Consider the following 24333-nt stretch of genomic DNA (forward strand, 5'->3'; position numbering starts at 1 on the left):
GCTCTTGATTATCGAGGCTAATTGTGGATAGCAATAATAACTAAAAACCATTTGCACAAACCTCAAATTACACCTTAAAAATTGTTTTAAATTTTCCATTCTTGGGAAGTCAACATGGAATGGTGGGCAAAAATATACTTCCCTGTGAATCAGGAAACTTAGATTCTACGCTTGATTCTTCCTGGCTCCCAGATTTTTTATTCAGTACGAACTATGTATGTCAAAAGGTATTGATATGAAGCTTTGCCTGAGAGATGGTCATACAGAGAAGAACAAACAAGGCCTAATTATTTTTAAAAATTGCAAAAGTAACTCCTCAGCACATAAGAGCTAAAAATACACAGGTGGTTTCCTTAATGCCTGACTTAATTCCGGTAAGGGCTTAATACATTAGAAAATAATGGCACCAAATCATGTCTTCTTTCGTGTATCAGGGAAGGACTCCAACATCTAGTTTTATTTATGGAAAGATTCATTGCTTTGAACTTTTACTTTAGAAAATGTTCTTATTTTCCTTGGGAGAGACTATATTTGCATACTAGCTTTCTTGGCATTCATACGTTCAAGGCTCAGTGCCAGGTTAGAGCTACCACCTGCATATTCTTATCTTCCCACTCCTTTTGGCATTGTCTTATTATTTGATGATTAGAAGGAATAAGGAAGGGACATTAGATAACTGTAAATAAAGTTGGGTTTATCTTATATTGATCTAAAGGGTTCCATTTAAAGTATTATGGACAATTACAGAGGTCTTCTAGATTTACTTGTTAGTCTATAATTATTGATTGGTATATGGAATGTTGTGGTATTTTTGTATTTGCTTATGACTTAGTATTAGAGGTGAATTTTGAATTCTTTTGGAAAATTTCATATAGATGAAGTCATTGTGTCTGGCATTGAGGGACACAAATTCAGTGTCACATAATTCCTGCCCTGAGGGAATTAACAGCCTGGTTAAAGGTGACTAACATGCAAAAATTTAAAGAAATGCTATAACATTTTGTAGGTGCTATTATATAAGTATTATTTAGTGGGTATAGTAAAGTGGTCTATTTTATTTGAAGGTAGTAAGATTGGCTGTGGAAGAGATACTTTTTAAAAGAGGAGTCAGTGTTAGCATCAAAAAATAATGATGCCTTTAATTATTTTGGGGTGAAAGGGTCACATTGATGGGCCCACACTTTGGCTTGTTAGTTTTTTTTTTTTTTTTACCAGTGAATCAGTTGCTGTGGAATTGTTGCTTCATTTAAGTAGCTATATGTCAACAAGGTACTTAAAAATACCAAGTATTCACATAAATCATCTCTCTCTCTCTATTTCACACACACACACACACACACACACACACTTAAAAGTTCTGTGTGTCTGTTTATGCATGTGTGAATAAGGGTGGGAATGGGTGCTAAAATGTGAGTCAGGTCCCAGCTCATGTCAAGGTAGATTTTATACGTTATCACTAAAAGTATTTTGTGTTGGTGATATCACTTTATATGTATTTGTGTAGTATGTATACACTTTATTTGCTTCTTTTTAAACCCCCAATTTTTGTATCATGGAAAAGTTTAAATGTATACAAAGTAAATGGATGGCATCATGAACTCCCTTGTAGCCAGTGCTCAGCTTCAACACTTATCAGTGTTCTGGCATGCTGGCTTTTTCTACCCCTCTGCCTACCCTATTTTTTAATTCCTTTTTAAAAGGTAAAATTTATATACATTGGGAATCACAAACCTTAACTGTACAATTTTGACAAATAGATATACACCTGTGTAACCCATAGTTCTCTCAAGTTATAGAACATTTCCATCACAGAAACTTTCCCTGTGTCCCTTTCCAGTTAATAATCCCTTTCTCCCCTGCTTCCAGGTAACAACTGTTCATATTTTTTTCATAATAGATTTGTGTTGCCTGTTCTAGAACTTCATATAAATGGTATCACACAGTATGTACTTTTTATATCTGTCATTTTTTCAGCATAATATTTTTCAACATTCATTTTTGTTGTTGCATGTACCAGTGTTGGTTTATTTTTTGCTACTGAGTAATGTTCCATTCAATGAATGTATCATAACTTGTTTATCTCATTTTATGTATGAGCCTTTTTGTGGACATATGTTTTCATTTATTTTAGATGAATAACTAGGAGTAAAATTGCTGGGTTAGAGGGTTGGTATATGTTTAGTCTAATGAGAAACTGCCAAACTGTTTTGCACATTAGTTAAACCATTTTACACTCCCACCAGTGATATATAAGAGTTTTGGTTGCTCCACATCCTCTCCAGCATTTAATGCAGTCAATCTTTTAAATTTAGACATTCTGATGTATGTGTGGTGGTAGCGAATTGTGATTTTAATTTGCATTTCCCTAATGACTAATAATATTGAGCATTTTTTCTTAGCTTGTTGACAGTTTTTATACTTTACTCTGTGAAATATCTATGCAAGTCTTGCCCAGTTGAATTTTGTATGTGTGTGTGTGTGTGCGTGTGTCTTGGTCATTTGTTATAGTAGTTCTTTATATGCAGAGGACACAAGTCCTTTTCCTCAATTACTATAGATTTATAGTGTGTCTTGAAGTCAGTTTATGAAAGCCCTCCATCTCTATTCTTTTTTTCAAGATTGTTTTGCCATTCTAGGTGTTTTTATTGTCACTTCCATAGAAATGTGGAAATCAGCTTGTTAGTTTCTACAAAAAAAAGCTTTCTGGGATTTTCATTTGGATTGTGTTACATTATGGATCATTTTGGTGAGAATCAACATTTTAAACTATATTGAGTCTTTTAGGGTACATCTTTTTAAAGCATATTTTGCTCATGTCACTCACTAGCTCAAAAGCCTTTACTGGTTCCACAATTACATAGATTAAAGCTTAAGATCTTTAGATGGCTTTATTCCCAAGAGTCTCTTTCCTCTTTTTTTTTTTTAATTCAATGAATGTTGTATCCAGGTTGCTTGTTCTTTCTCATACATAGTCTAAACTTTTCTCCCTCTTCTTCTCTCGTGTTCTCCATGCTGAATGTTCTTCACACCTGTTCTCCAAATCCCAAAGGCTCAAATACTACAGATATTTATGTTATAATGTAATAAATTACAAGTTAACAGTAAGAAGGCTTTAAAAATAAATTGCCACATTTAGAATGTATAAACAACAATGTCCTATGGTATAGCACAGGGAACTATATCCAATCTTCTGGGATAAACCATATGGAAAAGAATATTAAAAAAAGAATGTCTATGTGTGTAAAACCGAGCCACTTTGCTATACAGCAGAGATTGGCACAGCATTGTAAATCAACTATATGTCAAGTAAAAAACAAACAAACAAGCAAAATAAATTATCGTGGGGCAGATCACTTAAAATTTATACAACTGTGATTGGAGCACCAAAAAAGCAAAGCAAAGCAAACCAACCAACCAAGAAACCAATCAACCAACCAAACAAACCAAACCCAAATAACAGTCATATTAAAATAGGACTTTACTTTTAAATAGAAAGATGATGGTAGCGTGAAGGAAGCATTGAGGAAAAAAGAGCAAAAGACAAACTGAACATGAGAACCATGTAAGAAGCACTTTCAATCCAGGACATATTTGCAAACTGAGCCAAAAAGAAAAGTGGAATAATGGTGCTTTGTATATAGCCATGTACTATATTTTTCTGCTACTACTTGGAGGTTCAAAACATTCAGGTGGGGGCTTCCCTGGTGGCGCAGTGGTTGAGAGTCCGCCTGCCGATGCAGGAGACACGGGTTCATGCCCCGGTCTGGGAAGATCCCACATGCCGCGGAGTGACTGGGCCCGTGAGCCATGGCTGCTGAACCTGCGCGTCCGGGACCTGTGCTCTGCAACGGGAGAGGCCACAACAGTGAGAGGCCCACATACCGCAAAAACAACAACAACAACAACAACAACAAAAACATTCAGGTGATGGATAAAAGAATATGAACCAACTTCAAAGTTCTGTTGACATCATTTCCTTGCTTACAAATCACATGTGAGTTAATTCGTATTTCAGAAATAATCTGAAGAATAGACTGAATTTCAGTGTCCAGCTTAAGCTTTTATTTCCTCCATCAAAATTTCCCTGATCACCTTGGCTAGAAATGACATTCCTACTTCTGAACACTAAAGTACTTTATACTTGTCTTATAGCTCTTATGTTTTCCACCCCATGCATACTTATCGAGGTGCATGTCTTATTCTTTTACAGGGTTGCAATCTTTTCAAGCTCATTTCTGATTTTATTTGTGCGTGCTCTATAGCACTTTAAATGGCATCCTGCATATAACAGGTGTTTGAAAATATTTGATGAATGAATGAATGAGTGAATGAATGATGAGCAAATGAAATATAGTAGAGAAATGAGAGGCAGATAGTAAATAAAAAAGAGACTAGATGCAAATCATGCACCTTCCTACTTTTTGTTTTCTGTTTCAGTATTATTTTGGTAAAGGCATGAAAGAATCCAAAATTTAAGTTTTTAAGATTTCTTTGATATCTGTATATGATAATAAAAACCAGACTTTGATGATTTGATAATTTAAAATATTTCTATTTTGCATAAAGTGCAGCTGGACAAGAACCGTTAGATTCAGTGCATGTTCTTTTCATTTGTTTTTAAAGCTATTATTCATTTGTTTTATTGTATTAGCAAAAGAAACTGTTCATTTTTTATCTTTTGAACTGTATTTCAAATACTTTCAAGTTACTCATTTTATAGATTGGCCTTGTCAGAAAAAGAGAACTACATAAAAGTTTTAATTCCATAGATTATTTAACCTTTAAATTGCTGATTCAAGTGAATTGTACGTTTTCTTTGACCTTTTTCTTTTGGGATATACTCATTTTCATTGACTTGTAAGAGTTCTTTACATAGTAGATGAAACATACAAAATTGTTTTTATAGGTCAAAAACAGTTGGATATCCACAACTTCATATGATTCAACTTAAATCATATATTTATGTTGGTTGCCAAGGTTTTCCCAGTTTGTTCTTTTTACTGTGATGTATTTTTAAAGCATAGAACAAGTTTAAAATTTTTTTATGGTTTAATTTAGAGATTCTTTGCTTTGTCCTCTATTGCTTTCTTGCAGCAAAAGTTCTTTCCATCCCAAGGGCAGATAAATATTTTTGTAGTTTCATATGTTTTAATTTAACTTTTAAAATCCATCTGGAATTTTGTTTGAATGTGTTGTTAAGGCCAGGATCTGTTTACTGAGTGAAGAAACAATTACCCTCAGATTCTTGAGCTAACTCTATTGTTTAATTTTATGCCCCATTGCTAAAATCACAAAATTATTATGTGTCCTAGCAATATAATATCTTTGACCTTGAGTCCTCATAAAATACATTATTCTGGTTCCTTGGTTTAGCTGATGTATTTCAAGGACCAGAGTAATCTAGAGACCTTCATTTTAAAAGTGTTTACTCTAAGGATGTAAGTAATAAGGCACACAATACTTGATTTACTTGATGGCTTCTTCTAACATAAAATTCTATCACTCAGAAAATTTTACACATTAACTCACATGGACAATATTGTTTTAAAAATGTTCTTTAGGGGCTTCCCTGGTGGCGCAGTGGTTGAGAGTCCGCCTGCCGATGCAGGGGACACGGGTTCGTGCCCCGGTCTGGGAGGATCCCACATGCCGCGGAGCGGCTGGGCCCGTGGGCCATGGCCGCTGGGCCTGCGCATCCGGAGCCTGTGCTTCGCAACGGGAGAGGCCACAACAGTGAGAGGCCCGCGTACAGCACACACACACAAAAAAATGTTAAGTAGAAAGATTAAAAAAATCTTGATTGTGTTCTTCTTTTATACTTAAATTGGACTTTATACTTAAGTTGGGCTTAACTTTAGGAACGATATATATATATATATATATATATATATATATATATATATATATATATATATATATATATATGTATATTTAAAATTTTTCCTTTGCATTTAAGATACCGAGTGATGACATTACTTATGTATTAAGTAGTGGTATAGACCTGTGTCAAAGTACTTTTTCCATCATAGATGTTTTAAACAGAAATTTCACTGATTTATTCTAAAATTTTTAGAGCTTGTGTTAGTGTTCCTGTGGAATAAAACATGCAATGTTAAATGAATTCAGCTATTCTAAATTTCTGTTATTTGATCGAAATTGTATGTAATGGCTCTAATAACATTGATAAGAAAAAAGTAAATTGCTTAAGTTTTGTAATTTAGTGTTAAGACATTCTGGTGACGCTTGTTAAGCTCTTTGAGTGGGTAAAGACCCTGGCTTCTCCCTTTTCTGTTTGGACACCTCAAAACACCAGTAAAGAATTTTTTCTTTTTGAGATGCTGAAGAAATATGTGTATACACTACTATTCAACTCTCTCTATCTGAACTCAACAACTTAATAGGTTCAGATAAATTTTTAGATAAATCCCTGTATCTAAATTGTTGCTATTTGCCATCTAAAACAGTGGGATGAAACTGATTCTGTAATAAGCTATCCAATTCAAAGACCAAATAAATTTGGATAGTGAGGTATATTTGTAATGCCTCATGCTAGGTTTCCTTTATAATGGATCACTCAAAGGGGGAAGATAAAATGGAAATACCCTTTTGGATTCAAAGAACTGATGATCACCACATTGTCTGAGAAGCTCTGCCTTTTAGTTTCCTAGCGTTTGCTTAGGACTTACTGGGTTCTCAGACTTTAGTAGGCCTGGGTGGAATGGGGAACAGACTACAGTCACAACTAACTCAATAGGGACAGAGGTTTGCCCTCTTGAAATGGGCTTGTCAGAGCTGGAAGTTGGGATTTCCATGGCCACTAAGTGGCTTCAGTTGCCTGCAAGGAAAGGGTCAGGCCCAGAGATACTACAGGGGCGAAAACATTTTATTTTAGGAAAATAATTTTATTTGGGAGTATTTATTTTCTGAGCTATTTTGCTGGAACCAGTTTGTTAAACTTAAAGACCTTTGAGGATCATCTTGTTTCACCCTCTCATTTTAGACATAAAGCATTTAGGAAGACTTCTCCAAGTTGACTCAGCTACATAGAGCAGAGTCAGAGCTAGAACCCAAGTCCCCTTTTTAGTTTTTAGCTAGTTTTTTAGCTATCAAATCAGTGATACCAATCTATTTTTTATTTTTCTGAAGTCACATTACAGAATTATGTATATATCCTGGAGAAAGTATGTACAGGAATATTGTGTTGAAGGCAGGTGGTGAAGTGGTTGCTGGTGGCCACCTTATGGGAAGGATTGAGCAATGGTAGTATTTACTGTCAATCAAGTTGAGCTTTTAGATTAATGAGCTGACCACTTGCCGTGACCCAAAGTTGGGGAGTTTTAAAAATTCTTATTTGTTCTGAATGAGCCCTAGACCCTTATATACCTTAACTCCTTTTCTTCAGATAAATAGCAACACTTCTTTTCAAGTTCTTTTCTCTCTCAAGTTTTCTGTTGTTTTTGACTAATATTTAACCTTTAGAAAAGTGTTGGAAAACTTGTTTTTTGTTTTTTTTAAATCACAGACCAATAGAAAACACAACAAACAAATCTAAAACAAATTCATTTTATATCAGTTCAAAATGACTTATGGCAATATTGAATTTTTTTCCCTTTGGGCAAGGTAGGGAGGAAGCCAATAGTGTTCATCTCAACTACTTTTTATAGCAAGTTCAGGGAAACGTACAACTTTTATTTTTAAGCATTTATGCTAAAGTTATCTATAATTTATATATTATGGCTATTTCTAGAGAATAACAGAGATGAGGGAGCCTAAGAGAGAAGGAAGAGTGAAAGGATGGGGAGGAAAAGAGATAATCAGGATGAGAAGAGTGATGGAGAAAGAGCTACTAAATGAGAAAATGGGATACTTCTATCTAAGAGTGAAGGGAAAGAGAGAACAGACCAGAGAGCTACTTGAATAGGAGTGTGTGTGAAGGAAGCCATGGTGAGTGGACCTGGGGAGGGAGGGGAAGCACGTCCCAAGTGTAGAGAGAAGGAAAAAGAAAAGAGCAGTGAGCACATTTCTCGTAGGGCTTCCTCCACTAACCTTCCCATTCCCCTGGATTGTCCCATCTTCCCTCCTGTGCCTCAGCCCTAGTCTTCAGCCAGCCAGTAGCCTAGCTCTTGATCCATTGTAGCTCCTACATGTTGTTCACTGCTTATTATGAATCTGCCAAGTGGGAGGTGCAGTGAGGATTGAATGATACAAGTAAGACCTTGAAAAGCTCTTAGAGCAGGAGTTGCCACATAGTTATGTCCCCAAAAGTGGAGGCTTGAATAATAATTGTTATATTTCTGTAAATATAAATCATGTTTGAAACATTTAAATTGAGTCCTTGATGTAAAACTTTAGAAATAGATACATTATATAGTCATTTTCTTAATGGTATGTTGAAGCTGAATCGAATGAAAATCTAGTTGGTCTAGATTAAATCTAAATCCACCAAAAATTTTAATTATGTCTCATTTTCTCCTCCTTTTTGTAGTGATTTAAAGGGAGTGATAGTCACTCTGAGTGATGATGGTCACTTGCAATGTTCATACCTGGGGACAGACCCTTCTTTGTTCCAAGCTCCAAAAGTTGAATCTAGAGAACTAAACTATGATGAACTTGATATAGAATTGAAAGAACTTCAGAAAATCATCAAAGATGTTAACAAATCACAAGGTATCTCATTTGCAGCTTTTTATTATTTGATTTTAGTATTCATTGTAAAATTTATGTTATTTTGTATATGGATAATGTTTTGTACATATTAGTTGATTTTCTCCCCCAGGCTTAATTAAAGTCATTTTTGTAAAAACAGCATTGCTCTTTAACACACTAGTCTTTGTGCTTAATTTGTATTTTATAGCTTCTGAAAAATATGTCCTATTTAAGGTAATACTTTTGTTAGTGTGTTTCAGGGACAGTGCTGAGTTTTTTTCTTTAAACTCTAAGAAAGGAACATGTATTTCTTTGGATAGTGGTTTAGACCTTTAGAATTACATTAAGGTTTAGAGTGATCATTTATTAACTTCTAATATCCATGAAAAAATTTTAGTTGCTTCTTTGAAAAGAAACCAAAGCAGTATGTGAATTACTACTTTGTTACTAAAAATGTAGTCATTTGCAGCCTAGTGATATAATTTATGTTTGTAGTTAATTAGCCATCCAAATGGAGTGTAGCCTGTGGTATGCTGATTTCTAATGACTCAGAGCCTGATGATATTTTCAGTTCTTGAGTTTTGTATAACTCAATATTATCTTACTTTGGGATTCACAAGGGTATAATTTTACTGTAAATTAAAAGGAGAAACAAAACAGCAATCCTGCAGTTTGAGTTGGACATGTGAAAAGCATTACTTTAAGTTCCCTTCTCAGGGTCAGGTAAAAGTATTTTTTTAATGAGAAAAAATATGGACTATTTTCACTTAAAAGAAATGTTAAAACAAGCAGGAATAATAAAAGAAGCGGAGCATCAAAAGCCAACCAAAACAACAGAGCCAATCTTAATCTTGATCCAATCACTTTCCTAGATTTATGTATTTTTGAGTCCATATTACCAAGAGACATTCAGAGGAATTTAGATAATATATTAAAAATATTAATATTAAAATAAAATTATTATGCTTTGGTTTTACACATTCTCTTAGAAAGTTTTGAAAGTAAACAAGTGAAACTTAGGTCTTTTAAGTACCTCCAGTTATTTAAAAACCCATGTGTTGTCAGGACCCTCATGTCACATAGAGAATAGTTAAAACTGGATGTGTTATATTGCACATTTTTTTCCATTTTTGATACTAGTGTTTTGGGATTAATGGAATATAAATCTCATTTTGTCACTTAAAAATGTAATTGGAGGGCTTCCCTGGTGGCGCAGTGGTTGGGAGTCCGCCTGCCGATGCAGGGGACACGGGTTCATGCCCCGGTCCGGGAAGATCCCGCATGCCGCGGAGTGGCTGGGTCCGTGAGCCATGGCCGCTGAGCCATGGCCGCTGAGCCTGCGCGTCTGGAGCCCGTGCTCTGCAATGGGAGACGCCACAACAGTGAGAGGCCCGCGTACAGCAAAAAAAAAAAAAAAAAAAAGTAATTGGAGAAGAGTGGCATACATATGAAACATGAAATTTCCAGAGTTGGTTAAATAAATTTAATGTGACTTTTCACTACAAATTTTGTGTCTTGAGATTTTGGCCTTTCCATAAACAATGTGCTAATGATATTTTGATTAACACTTGATTATGTAAAACATTTCTCAGGTAAATCCGTTACAGCTAAAAGTTATTTTTTTGGTGGCCATAGTGATGCCCTTGGGTGAGAAGGGTTAGGCTGTTTTACTTGTCATTACCCTGATTCTTCTGTGTATCTTGAAATAAGTGCTAATTAAGCTAGGGATGAACCCACAGACTTGAGTGCAAAGTTTATTATTTATATAACCTCAAAGTTAATATTTGAAGTTCTCTGCCCCTTCTTTGCCACCATCATTTGGTTTTATTCCTACAAAAGAAACCGAGACTCTTAAAAAAGAGAAACTTTTAACATATTTCATTTCTAGATATGGAAAAAATTTAGTATTCTCTACACTTATAAAATTGTGGTATATTTGTTCATTAAAATACCTGTAATTATATAAAAGCACCAAGTCATTTCATTACAAAAGATTATGAGAAGTTAAAACTCTGAACTTTTTGCTGACCTCATTATTCATTTAAATGCCACCTATTTTAGTACAGTGACTTTAACTTGCAAAAAAGAAGTTCACAGTCTTGTGGGTTATGTTCAGCACTTAAAAGCTTTTTTTATTTCTTCAAAGCAAGAATTGCAGCAAAATGTAAAGCCAATTTAAAGAGTATATTTTGTTGTACACATGGTATATATTATCTACTGTAATAAAAGTATTTTTGAAGCTGATTTTATGTGTGTAAGTTATATGAGGGATGTATGTTGTAAGCATGAAATTATAGTAATAATTTCTGTATGGCTTATGGATTTTGAAGCTTTTCATACTCAACTCATTAGTGAGAATCCTGCCTTGCATTTCTGTTACTAGTAGTCAACAACATCTATCAGTAGGCACTTTCAAAAACAGAGTTTCCTTATGATTGATTTAGACAGTTGATATGTTCTTTACTTGGGATGGATATGAAGGAAAGGGTACAATACTGAGATAGACTCCCACACAGCATAGTTGTGTCTTCAGGAAGGGAAAGAGAGCAGTAAGACATGGGCGTATAAATGAAAGTCTTCACCCATTTGAAATATGTCTAGGATAACTAAGTTGCTTCTGTCATTGAGTAGTAGAAACATTTGTACTTGGTAACCTTGTTGGAAGATGTGCTATTCAGGTTTATGTCCGGCTGCATATAACAGGATGCCTAAATAGGGTGGCTTAAATAAGGCACAGGTTTATTTCTTTCTCATGGAAAAGAAGTCCAGTAATGGGCAGTCCAGGGTTGATTTGGCAGTTCCGAAGTCATCAGGGACTCTGATTCCTTCTCACCCAGGGTCTTCTGTTGGTCTAGGATGGCTTCTGGAACTCCTGCCCTCACATCTGCAACTGAGTCAGCCCACTTAACGATCTTTCCTGGAAGCCACACCCTGAACAGCTTCCACTTACATCTCACTGGCCACTCCAAGCTGCAAAAGAGCCTGGGAAATTTAGCATTTTGGTTGAGCACTTTGTTACTTAGGATAAAATTGGACTCTTTTTTAGTAAAGAAGAACTGAAGAATCTTTACTGGGTGGGCAACAAGCAGCCTTTTGTACTCTCACTAAGTTGTGGAAATTCTTATTCCAAACAGTGTAATATTGGTGGGAATGCCTGGTGGCAATTGTAGGTGGTTCTTCTCTTTGTGAGACAGCTGGTTCATGTGACATCATCCAGGTGTTTTCTATATTTTCAATCAGCCATACTCAGTGTGGGGGTATGTTTCCTCTCAGGGTCACAGGGTGATTTTAGCAGTTCCAGACATTATGTGCAAGTATGATTTCCAGGGAAGAAGAGAGATATTTCTCCCAAGTGTCCCCATTTATTAGGGAGGACTAGCTTTCCCAGAAGCATGTACCAGCATGCCGACTCCCACCTTTCCTCACCTCACATCTGCCAGGATTAGGCTCCATGCTCACGACTAAAACAACAAAAGTTCAGGGGAATGAAATCATCATGATGGGATTTGACCAATTCAATAACTTTGAGATGAGGTGAATGCCTCAACAGAATTAGTGTTCTGCCACAAAGAAGGAGGAGGGAAGAATGGATGTTGGGGGACAGCCAATAATCTGTCATATATATATGTATATATACACACATATGTATGTGCATATGTATTGATTATGTTTCTTGTTTATTTAGGATCTCTATAACTTGTTCATAATATCTCATTATGCACTATAAACATTTTTTAAATTGTGAAATTTTCAATTGTAAAGAGAAAATGAATATGGTCAAAATAATTCAAACAGTACTGAAATCATAAACCCCAGGTCTTAGTTCCACTAGATTATTTAAAGGTAACCTTTATTAAGAGATTTTGTGTGTTCTTTGAGAAAATTTTCCTGTTTATATAATTGTTTTTACACAAATACGTGTGTATTAGAGACATTGTACTACATCTTGCTTTTTTTAAATCAATAGCATATCTTGGAGTTCTTTTCATGTCAGTGTATAAAGATAGACAGCACTCTTATTTAGAGTTTTGGGTTTTGGACCATTGCACAGTATTGATATACCATAATTTAGTTAACTATTTCTCTATTAATAGAAATATAATTTAGATTTAGGCTGTTTTGTTTTTAATAATTACTAGCAACAGAGAAACTCCTTGGGCATGTCTGTGAGTATTGGGTAAATGTTTGGGAGTAGAATTGTTAAGTCACAGGGTATGTGAATTTTACATTTTTTTGGTGAATTTTACATTTTGATAATTATAGCCAGTTTACCTTCAAAAGAGTTGTACTCTTTTCGGCTTCTACCAGTAGCTAAGGATAGGGAATTGAAATTCCTGACACTGGTCAGTCATTGGGTCAATCTGAACTAATATCTTTGGAAAAAGAGACAGTTTTTCTTTCTAGTAATGTGGAGGGGAAAGAATTAGCTTAAAGCTTCTCATTCTGTAATGCCTCAGTTTTTTTTTCAACTCGTGAGTATATTTTTGATGTATGGTATAGATAAACCTTAAAACAACTATATACAGCAAGTTTTACTTTATGAGTAAATACTTTTTTTTCTCTTAAAATTACAGGTGTTTGGCCTATGACCGAGAGAGAAGATGACCTGAAAGTCTCTGCCATGGTTTCTCCTAACTTTGATTCAGTATCTGTAGGTGTATTTGCAGACTTTCAAAGGGTTTGTGATAGTGGCGGACTCTGATAAATTGGGATAAAAATGTATTGGTTTAAATTCTGGGCCTCCAAATAGAAACTTTAGGGAAGATAAGTTTTAGGCTTTGTTACTTCTAGAAAAAAAAATTTCTAAGTTCTTTGTGTAATAAGAAGTTCCTTAGGCAGGATTTCTGTCTTAAAAAAGGGGAAGGGAAGGGAAATGGTCAAATAGGTTCTCACCATTACTCTGAATCTACCTACTTTTTTTAAAAAAACTTTTTCAGTACTGAGTATTGAGATAATCCTAATCCAGATGAATAATACTGACCCCACTAGATTTTTGTTGAAGGTTCAATGAGATAATGTTTATGAAAGGCATAGCTCAGGGTTTGGTAATTTATAGTCTTTAATACATTATGGTGGTTGCGGTGGGGAAGTAGTTTAAGAATAGAGCTGGGCCAGGAATTATTTTTTCTCTCATTTCTATCTGTGTGACCCAGGGCAGGGTATTCAATTTTCTTAGTCTCAATGTTCTCATCTGTAAAATGGGAATAGTAATAGAATCTAGTTTGTTGAATTATGATAATTAACTAACAAATCATTATAATAATAAAATTACATTTTAATTCTTTTAAAACGATCATCACGATCACCACCACCACCACCACCACCTCCACCACCACCTGCATTCTACTTGTCTCCTTCAGTGCCGTATCCTTAGTGCCAGTCACATAATGGGTGTTCAGTATATATTCGCTCTATAAATGAATTAATAAAGCTGAGAAACAAGAAAGGGGACTGTCCTTGGTTACATTACCCCATCTCTTTGTTTAGTCTTCTGTAAGCACTTGTTAGATTATGGTTGGTTTTCTCTCACTGCCTGCAGTTTGGGCAAAATATATTAAGTTTATATCTATATCTGTACCAAAGTTGATCAATTTAGGAAAGTGATTGAATTCACTGTTTTGTTTTATTTTTTCTTTTTGTGGTACACGGGCCTCTCACTGTTGTGGCCTCTCCCATCGCGGAGCACAGGCTCCGGACGTGCAGGCTCAGCCGCCATGGCTCACGGGCCTAGCCGCTCCGCGGCATGTGCGATCTTCCCAGACCGGGCATGAACCCGCGTCCCCTGCACCGGCAGGCGGACTCTCAACCACTGCGCCACCAGGGAAGCCCCGAATTCACTGTTTTTTACTCTGTATGGAATTTATGTCATATAATTTTGCTTAGGAAATGACTTTGATATTTAGGTATCACAGCATAATATAGTAAGTAGTTCCATAAGCTTTTCAAAGATTAATCTTAGTATAAACAGCCAACCCAAGTTGTGATAAAAATCACATTAACATTGCCATAGTATAGTAAGTTGGGTATACGTAAAAAAAGTAGGACTATATATGAAAGAAACATTCACCCAGCTGAGTCACATAGTAGAGGTACTGTTTAAACATTGGATATTCAGCACACACCATTTCTCACTCTACCTGAAGGGTGTAGTCTGAGTGGAACATTTTTGCTTAGTTAGCTGACAAATGTACACACATTTTCTTGCCTTGGAAATGATTCTTTTTTTCCTTTGGGCAACTTATATAATTTTTTTCTAGGTTCTCTTAAACATAGGCTATTTGGATTGAAATTCCCTTTCTGTTCTTTAGCAACTTTTGATCTTTCTGAGGAAAGGCCTTATGTAATAGCACTGTATTGTAATATATATTTCCCTATCAGTAACCTGGAGTGCTTTTTCCTCTTACCTGGATGTCTCTTTTCAGCTTCATTTCCCCTTCTTACTATTTTTTTTCCTTCTTAAGAGATTCTTGAGAGTATCATATTCATCCCATTAGAAAACATCAGTCCAACGATTTAGGTGGCTGTGATGCTATGCTGTCTTTGTAGAGCTACTTCTCTCTGGCTGTAATTTCATGTTTCCAAAGGACTTTTGTCTCTGAAATATCTAGGTGTTTAGATATGGATTGAAAAGAGCAGGAAACAGGAGATGTTGGTTTCTCTTCCAGAACTGCCTACAGTTAAATGTAAAATATTTCCTGGATTTTAGGTAATACTAGAGCAAAAAGCCTGACTTAATATTTTATTTTCAGTCATTGTTATGAAAGCACACATCCAAAAAATAATATAATTAGTGTTAGAATGGGGGCTTTTATAGAAGAGATAAACATCGCTATCCTCTCTTCTTGACTGAGAAGTTGGATCAAAGTTCATATATAGTTTCCTATGAATCTAGAATCATAGATTCCTATGAAATAGAATATGAATCTCCCTACTCTTAATTATGCTGATGGCCATTACATCATAGTGATCCCCACTGCTTAGAAGTGATTTAATTTTTCTTAGTAAAATAATTCCAAATAGGTTAACAAAGTACAATGGATTTATTCATTGTTGGACAGAGACTTCATGATCTTAATTGTTCCCTCAGGAATTCATGTGGGTATTATTAGAAAGTATGTTACGCTTTGATTTTATTCTATTATAGAGTGACCATATTTTCCTCTCAACCTACCACTCTAAAAAACAAGTTATAAATTCTAAGGAAATGTTTGCTCTATTATATTATATTCTGAATTCTTTAAGACATAGGACCAGGTAATCAAGGCTGATGCTCAAGGAGTAAAATAGTTTATGATATGCGCTAGTAAAAAAAAATACACTCCTACTTTTGTTTTATTTTCTAGGTGTAAGGCCACTCAATCTTTATATCATTAGTTACATGTCTTAGATATCAATACATATTATTAATCAGAATAAAACATACCTTTGGCAAGCTAAAAATACAAGGACCTAAAAGAATGGTGTACTGTTTATATAGAAAATATACAGAAGTCTTCTTTTCTATAATATAAAGAATGAGTAAATAGAATTAGTTTCAGTTTTTAAGGAAATTTGGCAATAGAGTAGTTTGATAGTAAAATACGTGAACTTTTCTTCCCTTTTTGGAGTCGTGGGTTTTTTAATATTAACTTGTGACTTTCCCAATGAAGCCATCCAAAAAGCCACACTGACTCTTTTAGTCGGCCATCAGAGTGATAAATCCTTTATAGTTTTTTTTTGGTGGTGAGAAGTATGTATCACACCTACTGTGTTTACTCATTGATGTGCAGTATTGAAACTATTCTTCCCTTCTCTTCTCAATTCTGTGTTTACAGCAATCTACTGATGTTGAAGTGGGAGCTGACCTTGTGCCTTCAGTCACAGTGAAGGTATTGTACATAGTTCTAGACTGTAATGTGCAAACAATATCACACATTTCATCACATCTGTCACTTGTCACCCTATAAGTAGCTTATGGAAATGTAAAACAAACACTTGGTGGGCTGAAGAACTAATAGACATTTACCAGAGAGAACATCAAAATGGCCAACAGACACATGAAAAGATGCTCAACATCACTGATCGTCAGGGACATGCGCATCAAAACCACATGAGATATCACCTCACACCTTAGAATGGCTATCATCAAGAAGACAAGAGACAACAGGTGCTGGTGAGGATGTGGTGAAAAGGGAACCCTTAAATATTGTCGGTGGGAATGTAAGTTGATCCAACCACTTTGGAGATCAATTGGAGGTTCCTCAAAAAAATAAAAAAAAAATCTACTGTATGACCCAGCAACTCCACTTCTGGCTATAAACCAAAGGAAATGAAAATAGTATTTCCCACGAGAGATATACACTCTCATGTTTATTACAGTATTATTCACAAAATAGCCAAGATATGGAAACAACTCAAATGCCTATCAATGGATGAAATGGATAAAAAAAGATATGGTACATATTCACAATGGAATATTATTCAACTATGAGAAGGGAGGATATCCTTCCATTTGCAACAACATGGATGGATCTTGAGCACATTATGCTAAGTAGGATAAGTCAGACAGAGAAAGACAAGTCCTGTATGATATCACTTATATGTGAGAATGTAAAAAAGTTAAGCCTGTAAAAAACAGAGGGTAAAATTGTGCTTACCAGGGGATTGGGGGCGGTTAAGAGTGATGATGTTTAAGGGCACAAACTTGTAATGAGTAGTAAGTAAGCCACAGAGATCTAACGCACAGTATAATGAATATAGATAATATTGTACTATAATTATGTAATGTGATAAATATCACTGCCTTGGCAATCATATTGCAATATATAAATGTATCAAAGTAACATGCTGTACACGTTAAATGTACACAATGTTACATATTATATTTATTCAATTAAACAAAAGAGTTCTTGGTTAAAAAGTTAAGAAAAAGAAAAACCCAAACACTTGACACTTGTAAGTTTTCCTCAGCCTTGAGTAGTAAATAGATAGCCTTTATTGTTTACTACAAATATAAAACTAGTAATTGCATTTATAACAATATGTATATAATAAAAAATTGTTATGACTTATTCCTACCATTAATTAAATGTGTAGTGTGATTAAGGGTCTTTTTTCTAGAAACAAAATTAGTATTTAAATATACTAAGGGAAGTGTGTCATCACATTCATAGTAGACCAAGCAGTTGATTGCAGTATCATATATATATTGGGGAATCATATGAATGTTAATAATATCTTTCTTCTATGTATGATTATGTGTGTGTTTGAAAAGAATTTCCAGCCATCTATCTGCCATAGTATTAGCTTTAAGTGGATGTATTTATAGCAAGAAAATATTAAATGAAGAAGCCACAAAATAGAGTAGTGACAAATTGATAGTCCCCAAAAAATAGAATATGAAGGATGTGGTTTTGGTTAAGATTTTTAGTCCTGCCATTGTAGAATTTTAGAACTAGGACTCAAATGTAGAACCCTCTTAAGGCATTTAGATTAAAGTGTGGTAATAAGTCAGCACATTATTAAGCTGAAAATATTTATCACTGCCCAGACTTTGGAGCCAGGGAAAGTTGTGGATCTTGGCGATTTGCTAAGTCAAAACTTGGACAGGGCCTTATATTTTCTTAGATTATGGGTTGCTGTCCTTGGAGGAGCTTGACAGGGCACCAGGCTTTACCAATTGTGTTCGCTTATACTAGACCCAGCGGGTGGCCCAAGTGTGGGGATCTTTGGTGGAAGTTGAAGGGAGCCCAATCTTATAACAGTTTCCTAAGCTAATTTTTTTGGATTCTTGCCACTGGTAGCAAGGGTGGTCTTTTCCCAGTCTCCCTTCCCCCTGTCCAATCAAAGGCTCTATCCCATTAATATCTGAGTCTGGAAAAGCATTAGTGGCAAGAAATCAAACATTTAAGAAAAAAACCCAACAACCCTGTAGCGTTCCAGGAATGATCTATAGATTTTTGTGTAGGGAAATCTCTTTTATATCTATCTACTGATATTGTTCTGACACATAACATAATAATTCAGGAGCACACTGAAAATTGCAAAAAGAAATCTTGTACCTAAACCAGATAACTTTGCTCACACTAATTTTTTCCCTCACTACTAGTTATTGCTATAAATAAATACACATTTCCCTCCCATGCCGTTCTTAAGCTTTCATGTGTAATAGCCACCTTAAAATGGTGGCATGACACTATTGGAAAATTCCCTTCATTAGGAGAATAACATTTAACTATGTTTGAGAATGGCTAAGTCACAGCTCTCTTCCTTATTGCCATTATAAAAGAATGGGAAAGAATGCGACACACAAAAGTTGCACAAAATCAGCTGGACTTAAGCAGCAGACACCATGACTTCCTGATTCTGCCTGACAGTTCCTATACAAATTTCTGTTATAAATCTCTCCTTATAGCCTTTTATAACAACAGCAGCCAAGATATATAACCATGGAAGTTTCCATCATAATAAATCCTGTTAATTGAGAAAATTTTTCCATCCGTTCCAAGTGAATGAAGATGTGGCTACCTTGAGTGTGTGTGCGTGATGCGTGACCATCTATTGCAGGCAACTAAGGCAGAGTGGTTGTTAATACCTGGCCTTTGGAGTCATGTTTATATATCTAGGATAAAAATTTAGTATTATGTTTCCTGAGGATCATATTTTATTTTGTTAGAAATGGAAAATAGCATGGAAAATTCTGATATTAATTTTCATTTTTCCCCCTTAATCTATAATTATTTTTCTCTTAAAATATGAGGTTTATGGTCTAGCCAAGTCTTTAACTCTTTTTTTTGGCTCAAACACAACTCTTCTTTGTTACTGTAGTTATTTTTGTCACACATCTTCTTGATTCACTTTTGAAAATGCCTAGTCCATTGTTGGGATTCAATAGATCTGTGTATGAGAGTTATCACCATTGATCTTGCATCTAAACTAAATGCAAGCACTTGTAACAATGTAAAATTGTACGATTGTTGTCTAAGTACATGTTGTTATGCCAGGCAGAGTCAGAATGTCTGCTGTCTTAAAAATGGCTTATTACTACCGTAAGGATTTTTCATTTTCATTTTTAAAACTAACCTCTCACGAGATGTTCCTGGTCATAGTTTTCAGCTCTCTTGCACATATTGGCTGGGTGGTCTTAGATGTGTTATTGAGTTTCTGTGAACCTCTATTTTTAAACTGTAAAATGAGGGTACTTCTTCATTTGCAGAGTTATTTTGGGACTTAACCACAATTGATTAAGAGTGTGGGCTCTGGATTCTGACAGACAGAAGTTAAATTGTGCTTCTTGCACTTATAATCAGAGTAGCCTTAGTCAAATTATCTAGCTTCTCTGAGCCACATTTTTCTCTTATGTAAAATGGTATATTGTGATAGTACCTGTTTCACAATGTTGTAATGATTAAATGAGATAATACACATAAATAATTTATTAGCATGGTTTCATGAATATAGAAAGCTGCTAATGGTTATTATCATTAATTTTATTTAAAAATATATGTACAGACCAGCATATTATTGTTAACAGTAAAATATTGAAATTGTGTTCTGTTTATTTAGTGGAATAACTATCAGAAGGAATGTTGTCTACAGCACATGCATACTTTCTTATTCCCATAATTACCATCATTGTTTTATTAAAAAGGTATTAAGTCCTGGTGTCTGAGTGATTCCCTGGGCCCAGCACAGGGACCAGATTTCCAGAGCCCTGAAGACAAGGGGTAACACCCCAAAATATGGACTCATTTTCCACTCTACCTTCATTGGCCGAGCAGCTGCCAAGAACAAAGGCCGCATCTCCCGATACCTGGCAAACAAATGCAGTATTGCCTCATGAATTGATTGCTTCTCTGAGGTACCCACCAGTGTATTTTGGGAGAAGCTTCTAGAACAAGTTGAGGAGCGGCTGTCCTTCTATGAGACTGGAGAGATTCCACGAAAGAATCTGGATGTCATGAAGGAGGCAATGGTTCAGGCAGAGGAAGTGGCTGCTGAGATTACTAGGAAGCTGGAGAAACAGGAGAAGAAACGCTTGAAGAAGGAAAAGAAAAGGCTGGCTGCGATTGCCCGAGCGTCTTCAGAAAACAGCAGTAGTACCCCGGAGGAATGTGAGGAGACAAGTGAGAGACCCAAAAAGAAGAAAAAGCAAAAGCCCCAGGAGGCTCCTCAGGAGAATGGAATGGAAGACCCATCTGTCTCCTCCAAACCCCCAAAAAAGAAATCTTTTTCCAAGGAGGAGCTGGTTAGTGATCTTGAAGAGACAGCTGGCAGTGGAAGTCTTACCAAGAGGAAGAAATCTTTTCCCAAAGAGGAACCAGATAGTGACCCTGAAGAGTCAGGAAACAAGAGGGTCCCCAAGAAAAAGAGGAAATTCTCTTCCAAGGAGGAGCCTGTCAGCAGTGGACCTGAAGAGGCTGCTGCCAGCAAGAGCAGCAGCTCCAAGAAAAAGAAAAAACTCCGAAAGCTATCCCAGGAAAATTAGAATGGACATTTCCCTAGTAGGGCATAACTTACAGAGATATTTCCCAATCCATCCCCTATAGCCCAATAAAAATAAAAACAAATTCACGAGTCAAAAAAAAAAGGTATTATGATTTTTATAATGGTCAGATATCATTACAGAATCTTTGTGGTATACAGATTTCCCCCCATGTATTCCCAGGGCTTATAAAGTAAAAATTGAGGGTTAATTGTTCATTTGCTGTGTTTAGCATATTTATTTGCATCAATAGTTGTCCTTTAAATTTTTTACGTTGCAAGTCAAAAATTTTATGCTTATTTTTAAGTTGTACAGAATATCCACATCATTTAAAATTAATACAAGACATTTACTGAATCTAATTATATGTGTATAATGTTTGTGGGCCAGATGTATATTCTTGTATATTGTTTATCTATAGTATATATGTATATATATAATTAAGGAATAGTTGATACATGCCTTTTACCTAAGAGAAAATTCAAAATGACTTTTCTTAAAAATTAAGTATGCCCTTGCATTATGTCAATTAATAATGAAATGTATCTGTCTCATATACTAGAGTCTAGTAACTAGACTAAATTGCTCCGTAGCAAAGGTGCCATGTATAATAGAAGAGTGCTTCTCAACTCTGGTTGTAAATAGCTATCACCTGGGGAACTATTAAAGCAATACCAATACCCAGGTCTACTCCCAGAGATTGTGATTTAGTTGGTCTAGCAACTCTACCTGGCCAATGACTGTGATAAATCTGGCTTACCATGTGGATAAACTCATCCAAAGAGACTGTTCAAAGAGGCTGGGGCTTTTAGGAGACAAAATCCAAAGAGAGAATGTTCCCACTGGAAGCCAGATCTTTAAGCTTTTTCTTTGATGTCCCTAGCACTGTGGCCCAGTAAAGATCCTTGGGCCTGATGGATTCTATTGACGTTCCTCCTCAGGGGGAGTGAGAGAAGTCCTGGCCTTCTCTACCCATACCCACCCTATTTCTCAGTCAAACTATTACCCCAGAATTCATAACTATTAACTCTGACTGGAATGGGAATTATCATTCCAAGCATCATCAACCAAGAGCACCAGTTTGGAAATGCAGCCATCTTAGAAATGCAGCAGTCATTATTGCCATTCTTTGATATTTTCTAGAATTAGTTATGTCAGGTATTTTTGTATTAAGCCGTGGAAGAAAATGTAGTGCTTTGATATGTATTTAAACTATTTATAGTAAACACCTACCTAGAAAGGAAATCTTTAGAGCGTAACTTGTGTAAAAAGTAATATACTGATACTAGATAAAATAAATAATTCATGATGCCACATTTATACATGTAAAGAAGAATGAACACATATAATATTTCATGATGTAATTATTCACCAGACATGAGGGCAGATTTTTTTGGTCTGCTTTTGATAGAACATTTTTAAATAGCTTTTTTGAGATATAATTCACATACCATACAATTTACTCTTTTAAAGTGTACAATTCAGTGATTTTTAGTATATTTGCAGAGTTGTAGAACGATGACTACAATTTAATTTTTGAACATTTTTGTCCCTCCAAGGGAAACCCCATAATCATTAGCTGTCACTTGCTGTTCTCTCCATTCCCCCACCCCCAATCCCACTACCATCCCAAAGCAACTACTGATCTATTTTCTGTTTCTGTAGATTTATAAATTTGCCCACTCTAGATATCTCATATAAATTGAATCATATAATATGTGGTCTTTGTGACTGACTTCTTTCGCTTAGCATAGTATAATGTACCCATGTTGTAGCATGTGTCAGTACTTCATTTCTTTTTATTATTATTAATATTATTAAATATTATTCTGAATAATATTTCATTGTAGAGATATACCATATTTTGTTTGTCCATTCATCAGTTGATGGACACTTGGGTTGTTTCTAGTTTTAGCTATTATGAATAGTACTGCTATGAACATGTGTACAAGTTTTGGGGTGGACATATGTTTCATTTCTCTTGGCATGGAATTGTGAGGTCAGATGGTAATTTTATGTTTAATTTTTAAAGAAACTGTCAAACTTTTTTCTTGAATAGCTATACCATTTTACATTTCCATCGCAATTTATGCAGGTTCTAGTTTCTCTACATTCTTGCTAACACCTGTTTTTGTCTGTCCTTTTGATTATAGCATTTAAGTAGATGTGTAGTAGTATCTCATTGTGGTTTTACTTTGTATTTCATACAAAGATTTTGAGCATTTTTTCACGTGCTTATTGGCTATTTGTACATCTTCTTGGAGAAAAGTCTGTTCAACTCCCTTGCCCAGTTTCTAACTGGGTAGAACTTTTTAATCTCTACCTATGTTCCAGGTTATGTTTTGTGACAGCTCATTTTTTTTCTCAGATGGTATTTCCCAATTATTTGCTAATGATTTTTTAAGTAGTTGTGATATTCTATCAATTTGGAAAAAATGTAATTTTTTTATTAATAACAATTTCTATTTTCTCAGGTCACACTGCAGAATCGAGTGACATTACAAAAGATCAGATTATCGGTCTATGTACAACCACCTTTAGTATTGACTTGTGATCAGTTCACCTTTGAATTTATGGGTAAGTGTTTTGTTTTGGCTTAAAGTCTATCATAGTGTGAGGTTTTTTTTAAATAAAAATTTTTTTTATCGGTGGGTTTATTTCATGGCTATATTTCTTGTCTGAATAGTGAGACTGGTATCTTCCTGAAATCAATGATTGTGTTGTTTTGCTTATATTTTCCCTCCAAACATCAAGCATGGACATTCAGTGAATGGCTGTTGAATTGAAGTAAATACAGATTTTCAGGCGCTTTTCTTAATAATTGTACTTAAATACTATATTTTGGAAGGCTTTTTTATTGGTGTTTCTCTAGTGAGCTATTTATTGAATCTGTAATGTTTGAAGAAAGAATATTGGCTTTGGAGTCTGGCCTGAATTTGAATCCTGGCTCTGACACTCAATGTGTAACCATGGGCAAGCTACTTTAGTAATTACTTGGAGCCTCAGTTTTGTTTTGTTTTAATCTGCAGAAAGGGGATAATTATATCTGTGTTACAGAACTGTTTTAATTAGAATTTAATCAGAAAATTAATTGGGCTTAATTAGAAAACGAATTTATGTAAGGTAACTGTAATAATGCCTAAGATTTCTTTGCATGGGGTCTCTCTTACCACTTACATCCAGTTGTCATTAGTCCTGTTAAAATGATTTCTGAATTATCTTTC

The 24333-nt window shown here is 35.2% G+C and overlaps 1 protein-coding gene across 4 annotated transcripts in view; it reads left to right on the plus strand.

The window, feature by feature from the left end:
• The window catches only part of BBS9 (Bardet-Biedl syndrome 9), a gene marked incomplete at both ends in the record, with an annotated part of 471339 nt that overhangs the window by 158026 nt on the left and 288980 nt on the right, over positions 1 to 24333 (plus strand). For all 4 annotated transcript variants that reach the window (XM_079711010.1, XM_079711009.1, XM_079711012.1 and 1 more), the window contains 4 exons: positions 8486 to 8667; positions 13221 to 13297; positions 16461 to 16514; positions 23584 to 23686. In XM_079711010.1, coding sequence (XP_079567136.1) covers positions 8486 to 8667; positions 13221 to 13297; positions 16461 to 16514; positions 23584 to 23686 — 416 coding nt within the window. The remainder of the gene's footprint in view (positions 1 to 8485; positions 8668 to 13220; positions 13298 to 16460; positions 16515 to 23583; positions 23687 to 24333) is intronic.

Source organism: Hyperoodon ampullatus, assembly GCF_949752795.1.
Source record: "Hyperoodon ampullatus genome assembly, chromosome: 9".
Lineage (NCBI taxonomy): Eukaryota > Metazoa > Chordata > Mammalia > Artiodactyla > Ziphiidae > Hyperoodon > Hyperoodon ampullatus.